General features: G+C 37.6%; 1 protein-coding gene across 1 annotated transcript in view; it reads left to right on the top strand.

Moving 5' to 3' along the window:
• The window catches only part of KITLG (KIT ligand), a 109,624-nt gene that overhangs the window by 86,110 nt on the left and 14,090 nt on the right, over nt 1-9,424 (top strand). The window contains exons 4-6 of the mRNA XM_023738551.1: nt 1,588-1,758; nt 3,571-3,727; nt 4,496-4,579. Of these exons, the coding sequence (XP_023594319.1) occupies nt 1,588-1,758; nt 3,571-3,727; nt 4,496-4,579 (412 nt within the window). The remainder of the gene's footprint in view (nt 1-1,587; nt 1,759-3,570; nt 3,728-4,495; nt 4,580-9,424) is intronic.

Here is a 9,424-nt window from a genome sequence, read left to right as displayed (position 1 = left end):
AAGCTTGCAAGTGGCCATCTAAGATGCATCAATTGGTCCCAACCACCTGGAGTAAAGGAGAATGAAGAACACCAAAGACACAAGGAAAGTATTAGTGCAAGAGACAGAAAGGGCCACATAAACGAGAGATTTCATCAGCCTGAGACCAGAAGAACTAGATGGTGCCCGGCTACCACCAATGACCGCCCTGACAGGGAACACGATAGAGAGTCCCTGATGGAGCAGGAGAAAGATGGGGTGCAGAACTCAAATTGTAGTAAGAAGACCAGACTTAATGGTCTGACTGAGACTGGAGGAACCCAAGAAAGCAGGACCCCTGGATTCTCTTATCAGCCCAGAACTAAAACAATTTCTGAGGCCAATTCTTTAGACAGGGATTGGACTGGACTGTGGGACATAAAGTGATACTTGTGAGGAATGTGCCTCTTAGCTCAAGTAGATACAAGAGACTAAATGGGCAGCTTCTGTCCAGAGGTAAGATGGGAAGGCAGAGAGGGTTAGGAGCTGGTTGAATGGACATGAGGAATCGGGTGGAAAGGAGAAGTGTGCTGTCACAATATGGGGAGAGCAATTAGAGTCACATAACAATGTATGTATAAATTTTTGTATGGGAAAATAAAAAGACCAAGTCGTTATGTGAAAAATTGGTGTTATGTGAAACTTCAGTGACCAAATGCTCTTCAGGCTCCAGGAATCATTTCAGAGGCAGCCTGTGGGGCTGCTCCTCACCTGCAGCCAATGTCTGCAGCTCACAGCGTGACTTTAGTACCTCAGTACTTAGCGTGGAGCATGCGGGTTAGCTTGTGCCATTCCAAATCACAGGCAGAGCTGATTGGATCAGGATTTCCAGCCAGGAGGTGACTCGCCCTACCCCAGCCTACAAGAGTTCCTGCTCTCTATTGAAATGCCCACCCACCTGAGACCGCTGGCTCCAGTGCCCCAAAGCACAAAACAGCGGTTCTCGGGATCTGCAGTGAAGTGATCGCCGCATGTCCTGTCTGCACCCCTCTGCTGCCTTCTTGCTCAAAGCCCCAGCTCCACCACCAGCTTGCAGGCCTGGCAGAGATCTTGACGGGCCTGGAGTACCCTCAACTTTATTCACATCCAAGACTAGGGAGAGGGGTGGGATGGGAGGGATCAAGGACTTGAGGCTCAGGAGTGAGGCGCGCTCTCACTCAAAACACATGGTTCCGTACCTGGCTGTAAAGTGATTTAAGTAGATTTTTTACTACTGTAAATGCAAAATGTTGGATGAAGAGATAGTCTGTAAGCAAGGAGTAGGTGTACTCCTAAATACCATCTGTTCCTTGCAAGCACTGGGTAAGCGTTGGTTTTGTCTTTGTCTTAATTGATTCTGTGGAAGAGCAAAATATTTACCATCAAGGCTTTCCTCTGATCTGCATGCATTTGTACATATTGAAACAGGGTATTAGTCTTGAATTAAATAAAATACCATAATTGATCTGGTATGAGGAAATCCTTTGTCTGAAAGGCAATGACTGCAACATTGTTTGCTTTGAAGGGCGCACTGAGTTTACTGTACTTAAGAGACATGTTTAGTCTTCCTTTCTTTCAATTTTTTTGCAGCCTAGTCATTGTTGGATAAGTGAGATGGTGAGACAATTGACATTCAGCTTGACTGAGCTTCTGAGCAAGTTTTCAAGTATTTCTGAAGGCTTGAGTAATTACTCTATTATAGACAAACTTGTGAAGATAGTGGATGATCTGGTGGAGTGCGTGGAGGAACACTTATCTACGGTAACCTCATATTCATTGGGATTGTTTTTTTACTTCTCTTCTCTCAAACCTGTGCTAATTGTTGGGGGTGGGCATGGGGCCTTTTTATTTGAGTAATTTGGAGTTTATAAATTTTGAATTTAAAAATCTTTTTAAGATGAGCACGGGAAATAAATGTTTATAGTTACACTTCAATGCTGAAATGAGCTTTAAGACGTAAATGTTTTCACTTAATATAGAGATGAAATTTCTTCACACTAAAATGTAAAAACAGCCCCGCCTTTATCTTTATTTCATAAATAAATGAAGTTCTCACAACTTTGCTATTAGGTTACAAGTGTTCATTTATGTTTAAATGGGAAATTGTCTATGATGAACACTTATACTTGCCCTCTTATTCATAGTGTAATTGGTCCGTTGTTGCTGTGTGCCATAGAGTTGATTTTGACTCATAGCAGCCCTGTATGACAGAGTAGAACTGCCCCATAGAGTTTCCTAGACTGTAATCTTTAAGGGACAAGATCACCAGGTCTTTTCTCCCATAGAGTGTCTGGTGGGTTTGAACCTCTGACCTTTCAGTTAGCAGCCGAGGGCTTAACCATTGTACCGCCAGAGCTCCTTAGCCACTCTATAAGCCACAACAAAGTAATGCATTTTTGGCACCTCCAAGTCATTTGATGATTGGTTGTCACCAAATTTGGGACACAGACATGGCAGTGCTTTGGATTCTAAGTATATGAAAACAGTGTAACCCCAGAGATTAAGAGTGAATGTTGGAGTTCAAATCCTGACTCTGTCACTTATTAGCTTTGTGAACTTAATCCCTCTGTGCCTCACTTTCTTTATGTCTAAAATGAGAGCAATGACAGGTTCCATCCAGTAGGCTGACATTAGATGACATATGATGAGTGCTTTAGCATCATGCCTGGCAAAATAAATGCTGTTATAAATTGTTATTATAATACCTTATAGAACCGTGTTTCTAATTGAATAGAGTTTAGGAGACCAGCTTTGGTGTAGAGTTCAAAAGGCCAAAGTCAAGCCTAGAGGACTTCTAGAAGTTTAAACCTAAAGTTTAAACATGAGTCTGTACCATAGCACGGGAATGCTCCCTTCCTTTTCCCATACATTTCCAGCTACTCTTTAAGACCTAACATATATCCCATTTTTGCCCTCCAGCCTCCAACCTACTATCACATTAATTAACCTAATCACTATTTTATTATTTCTATTTTATCACTTTCTAATTTCTGCAATCAGAATGTATTTTATAGTCAATGACATCTCAGAGTTGACATCTCTTTTTATATCGTATTAGTACAAATAGTGTGCTGATTGCCAGACTTTTCTTCTGAGACACCTCTGAGTGAACTTGAACCACCAACCTTTAAGTTAGCAGCCAAGTGCATTAACCATTTATTTGCACCACCCAGGGACTCTGTAATAATAATAATAGCTAATACTTATGTAACACTTACTATGTATTATTGTAAGTGGCTTATGTATGTATTTAATCAATTAATTTCCAAAAAAATACCTCAGAAGTACCACCTACAATCTCCTAGGTTCCAGCCAAAATGCCATCATTTGTAAACCCACATTCTTGAGTATTTGGAATACTCTTCCCAGCATTGCCATTTAATGAACACTTAATCATCTTTCAAGCCCCCACACAAATGTTATTTCCTTCATGATACCTTGTCTGATGTGCCCAACTTTTTGTGACATCTACTTCTTATGAAGGACATATATATAGTCCATTACCTTGACCTCAGTTAAGTCTATAGACTATTTGAAAAATATAATGCCTTTTTTTTTTTTTTTTCCTTCTAGCCTGTAGTAAGAGGATCTAAGAACCCAGAACCCAGGCTATTTACTCCTGAAGAATTCTTTAGCATTTTTAATAGATCCATAGATGCCATCAAGGACTTTAGGGGGACATCTGAAACAAGTGATTGTGTGCTTTCTTCAACATTAAGTCCTGAGGGAGGTAAGATATAAAAGCATGTCTGTTTTAAATGTAATTAAGAAGCTTGAGTCTTATATGTATAGGCGAGAATCTACCTCTGAATCAAATATTTGCATAGTGATTAAAAGATACATGTGTGTGTATGTCTAATATAAAAGGCATACAAGAGAAACTAATGGTTGTGGATTTGTTGGTTTTTTAAGCCAAAACAACATTTGTCATTTTCAAATTAAAGCATTGTGTGTAAAGCATTGTATGTAAGTAAACAATATATAAGAAATTACTCATATTTTTTCTTACCTGATATTTGCTTTTGAAAATTTAAAAAACAATTTTTTTGATAATTTAAAATTGTATTACTCTTCACCCCCATTCTCCTTAATGTTCCCTTCTGAGATCTTCTCCTTCAGGGTCTAACTCTGGGTCATGAATTCATATTCTCACCAGTTACACTGTATTAAGACTCCTTTTTTCCCACTGGGTGCCTCTAAGGCAAAGTCTTAATTTCATTGTCTTTTTGTTGTTTTTAGTGATAAATTACTAACAATTTGTCATTTTTCACACTTCTGAGCGTAGAGATGCAATAAATCTTTGTTCTGTAAGGTAACGGTGGTGAATTTCTTAATAAAATAAAACAGCAGGACCCAGTTTGAAGTAAATAGGATCTGAATAGTCTAGATTTGGGAAACAGACTTGGCAAGTACTCTGGTATTGCACTTCTCCATTTGGGGATTCTGTAATTTACATAAATCGCCATGCAGCACTGACACATTATTGCTTTCTATTTAGATTCCAGAGTCAGTGTCACAAAACCATTTATGTTACCCCCTGTTGCAGCCAGCTCCCTTAGGAATGACAGCAGTAGCAGTAATAGTAAGTACAAATATCTGATTTAATGCACGCATGGCTCCAAGTATCACCTATAGGAGTATTGCATGGGATTTAAAGGACATTCTACAATTATTAATATTAATACTGTTTTGTTGCTGTTCTTCATATCGTGGCACTCCTGAAAATTAAATATTAAGTCTGTAGAATTCGGTTTCCCTAGAGCTTGAGATAATGTTTAGAGAATTTGGTCAATAAATTTTCTACCAAGACTATTTTAAATGAGACACCAAATTCCTTTTAGAAATAAGATTTAGCTAGATGTCTTTGTAGATTTCAAATGTATTTTGCATGAAATTTGCCTCACTAAAATGGAATTTTAAGATTGAAAATACAAATGCTGGTTGGGTAAAATTCTTGTGAGAACATTTTCAGTTTTGTGTATATTGGTATTTACTATTATGTGTTTGGAAACTTTGATGATTTTTTTTTAACTCTAAAATTAGATGTTGGAAGAAAATATACCTTTTTCCCTGAGAATTCTGTCCTGTTTGGCGAAGAACCCAGTTTCTTAGAAGACTATGACTTCCTTTCAAATCCAGGCAAAGGTCACTATAAAGGTCATTGGATTTACTAAATATTCTGACCTTCAAGCTTCTTGGAAGCTGCAGAAGAAAAAAAAAAAAATTCATCTTGTGCTCTTAGCTAAGAAAATCATCCCTTAAGAATTATTAATGGAGCACTGTCATTTGTTCAGAGACATAAAGACATATCTATAAAAAGGAATAAGCAATTTAATACAATTTAATGCAATAAAAAAACCCCAAAAAACCCAAACCCACTGCCGGCAAGTTAATTCTAACTCACAGCAACCCTACCGGACAGAGTAGAACTGCCCTAAAAGGTTTCCAAGGCTGTGTGTAAATCTTTACAGAAACAGATTGCCACATCTTTCTCCTGCAGAGTGGCTGGTGGGTTCAAACCACCAAAATTTCAGTTAGCAGCCCCGTGCTTTAACCACTAACCACTGTGCCACCAGGGCTCCTTATTTAATGCAACACTTGTCTCCAATTCTGAAATTTAAAAAAAAACTCAAAAGCCTGATTTGTTTTGTAATTTTTTTTTTGCCACCAAAACCTGACTTGAATTAGAATTAATTAAATTGTACATGTAGAAATTGTTGAATTGATGTATGTTCTGCTGTGTATATTCTCAACACCAGCGACAAAACCATTTTTTTAAAAAGTAAGTATTTATACATTTCACAATAAATATATTACTGTTTGATTACAGAGCACTACTTAAACCTCACTAGAGGTATTATATAACATATGGTATTTGCAGCACAGAATCTTCTGAAATCTAAAATTATAAATTACATTACACATCACATCCCCAGGGTTTCAAAACGGAATTGGGCCCTGTATGTGTTTTAGTCAATTAAGATCTTTTCTGCTAACTATGGATTTTATTAAGGAGCCCTGGTGTCTTTTCAAAAAAACAAAATTTTGTGTTCTTAAATTCTCTATAATTTGTTTGTTTCTCATTGATTTCTAGTCTTTATTATTTCCTTTCTTCTATTTTGGGTTGGTTTGCTCAATCTGTTTTAGCTTCTTAAGATAGAAAATTAGATCATTGACTGTAAGCCATCTTTTTTTTCTAATATCGTTATGTAAAGGCTGAATTTCTCTTTATGGGCTGCTTTAGCTGCATCCCACATGTTTTGATACACTGTGTTTTCAATATCTTTTTTTTTTTCAAAATATTTTTTAATTCCCCTTGTGATTTCTTCTTTGATTCAGGGTGAGTTGTTTGATGTCTAAATATTTGGGGCTTTTCTAGGTATCTTAGTGTTAATGGTTTCTAAATTAATTCTGTTTTCAGAGAACATACTCTGTAATATTTTAACCTTTTGAAATTTATTGATACTTACTGCATGTGTATTCCTCAGTTCTGAGTATAGCATTCTCAAATTTGCTCAAAATGGTTGATAGTGTTAATCAGATTTTCTATATCCTCATTAAAATTTCTAATTTTTTATCAGTTACCTAGAAAGGGGTATTAACAATCTTTCCTTAAAATTTTTTGCTAGTCTGTTTCTCCTTTTGGTTCTGTTAATTTTTTGCTTTACTTATTTTGAAGCTCTATTATTAGGTGCTTAAACATTTATGATTGTTATATCTTCCCTGATTAATTGACCATTTTATCTTACTGAAATATCCCTCATTAGTAATACTGTTTATCTGATATTTGTAGTTCATTATGCTTAATGTTTACATGGATTATCTTTCTCCTTCCTTTTATTTTCAATCAATCTGTTTCTTTATTTCTAAAGTATATCTCTTATAGACAGTGTATAGTTGGGCCTAGCCATTTTATACTATCTTTGACTTTTAATTAGAGTGTTCATCCATTTATTTTTAATGCAACTATTGATATGGATTTAGGTCTCCCATTTTGTTATTTGTTTTCTATTTGTCCTGTTTATTTTTTGATCCTCTTTTCCTCCTTTCTAGTCATCTTTTGGGTAAACAAAATATTTTGGGGGGTTCTATCTGAGTTACTCTGTTGGCATTGCAGCAACATGTCTTTGCATTATTTCGTGGTTGCTTCAGGGATTACAGGTCACATCTTAAATTACAACGTTCTAATTAGAGTTTCTATTGTAGCACTTAAGAAAGCATATAAGCATATATAAGAATCTTGAAACAAGATAGTTCCACTTGCCCACATCCATCTTTTGTGCTGTTTTTAACATATATCTACGTAGATTGTAAACAATACAATACAGTCTTAAAATTTTTGGTTTAAATCATCATATATCTTTTAAAGAAAGTAAGAGAAGAAAAAGTTTATGTAATAACCACTGATCCATTCACTATCCCTATAATTTAGCCTTTTCCAGAATGTCATATAGTTCAGAATCACACAGCATGTGGCCTTTTCAGACTGCTAAGGCTTGTTTTTTAAGTTTTCTTGGGGGAGGAGGGTAGAATAGCCTTATTCCTAAGAGATGGTATTCCTGAGGTGTCTCTTGAGTACACCAGAAAGTCTTTCCACTCTCGCTTATCAGAATTCTTTGTCTTCCATTCCTTCATGACTGCTAGAGTTTCCAGGTTTTGTGACATCTCTCCCTGTGCACACCACAGCTCGTTATTTGGCCAATGACTTAAGGGGTCTCCTCTGGAGATTTCTGGTGGTGCTTCTCTGCACACCTCCCTTTTCCACACATCTCCCTTCTCCCCACTAACCTTTCCACACAAACTCCAGTCACATCAGCAACCCTGAATTTCAGTCTCTGCCTCCTTATCTCAGTGAGACCACTGAGCCCTTCTTGGACTTGTTCTTCCACACCTTGGTCTGAAGTTGCTTCCCAGACAGAAAGCCAGGGCAGTCATGGAGTTCACCTTGTGTGTGGCCTCTCTGTCAAGAATATAGTCCTGAGCTGCCTCTTGGCTAATGTCTGAAAATAGTTGCATCATATAATTTGTCTGATATTATAATTATTTAGTTCGGGAAGGCTTGTCTGCTACTAGTTATTTCATCATGCCTAGAAGTGAAAGTCTTTCCTACTGACTTTGAAAGCAAACTGAATATAGAAAACCTTTTCAATCCTGTATCTGCCGCTGAGTCTGAGGTTACATTTTAGATTGCAAGATGAATGGTCAGCTTATTTTGTTTTTGTTTTTTTCTTTATTTGGTCATTTTATTTAAAAAAATATATATATGGATTTTGCATTGTAAGCATCTTTTGGCCAGATGATGTCACTCGGATGAAAATGGCACTCAAATACTGATGCCTAAGACTAGTTTTCATGGAGCTCACATTCTGATAAGAGGACCAAACCCCTTGCCGTCCAGTTGATTCCAACTAATAGCGACCCTGTAGGACAGAGTAGAACTGCCCCATAGGGTTTCCAAGGAGGTGGATTTGAACTGCTGACCTTTTGGTTAGCAGCCAAGTGCTTAACCACTGTGCCACCAGGGCTACCTGATAAGAGAAGCAGATGTAAATAAAATACACATAGTACAATGTATAATAAGTATTATAATAGTAGAAGTATGTAAACATTTTTTAGTTGTAGCACAGAGGAGGTAGATACTATTTTTTGGGAAGGAAATCAGGTAAATTTGAAGAAAGCATACCAGTTTTTAGGTATAAGACCCAAAAGCTGCCCATGCCAGCCAGATGACCAGTACATATAAAGCAATATTCCAGAGGTGTGAGTGTCCTCTTGATGCTGTGCGTCGGGGAGTCATGGGATAATATAAACACCTACAAGTTATCCAAAGGGAGCTGTTTTCAAAGTGATAGTATTATCTTTCATGCCAAGCTAAAAGATGTTTTGAGATCCTTGCAGCTAGTCTTTAAATGATATAGAAAGCAGTCGCTTCTTTTCCATTACCTTACACATATTCTAGAAACACAGTCTTGAATCAGACTGCCTGGGCTAGCTGTGTGACCTTGCTCAAGTTATTTAATCTCTCTGGACTCCCCAGTGAAGTGGGAGATGCAAGAAGGAGTACTGAGCTGCCTGCTTCCTAAGCACCGAGAAGTCCATGTTCATAGGTATGGTGCACATAAGCACACTTACTTTAAAAAAGGTCAGTAAAGAGTTCTGGCAAAATGGCGCTCTTGGCAGAAGCACCACGCTGTCCCTCTACAGCAAAGATCAGAAAAACTAAGCCGAACAAAGAATACAACAATCCTGACACCCTAAAACATCAAATGAAGAGATAAAGAACTCAGCCAAGAACCAAATGGAGTGAGAAAACTGACAGAGAATGGAGAGCGAGGAGAGATTCCTGCAGAGGTCCCCTCCCCGCTAACGCAGCGCGGATCCGCCATCTTGGACTCCTATCGGAGACCAGCAAACAGGGGGTTTGAGA

The sequence above is a fragment of the Trichechus manatus genome, unplaced genomic scaffold, assembly GCF_000243295.1.
Source record: "Trichechus manatus latirostris isolate Lorelei unplaced genomic scaffold, TriManLat1.0 scaffold00119, whole genome shotgun sequence".
Lineage (NCBI taxonomy): Eukaryota > Metazoa > Chordata > Mammalia > Sirenia > Trichechidae > Trichechus > Trichechus manatus.
The sequence above is the reverse complement of the archived record's forward strand: the minus strand, read 5'-3'. Positions and strand labels throughout refer to the sequence as shown.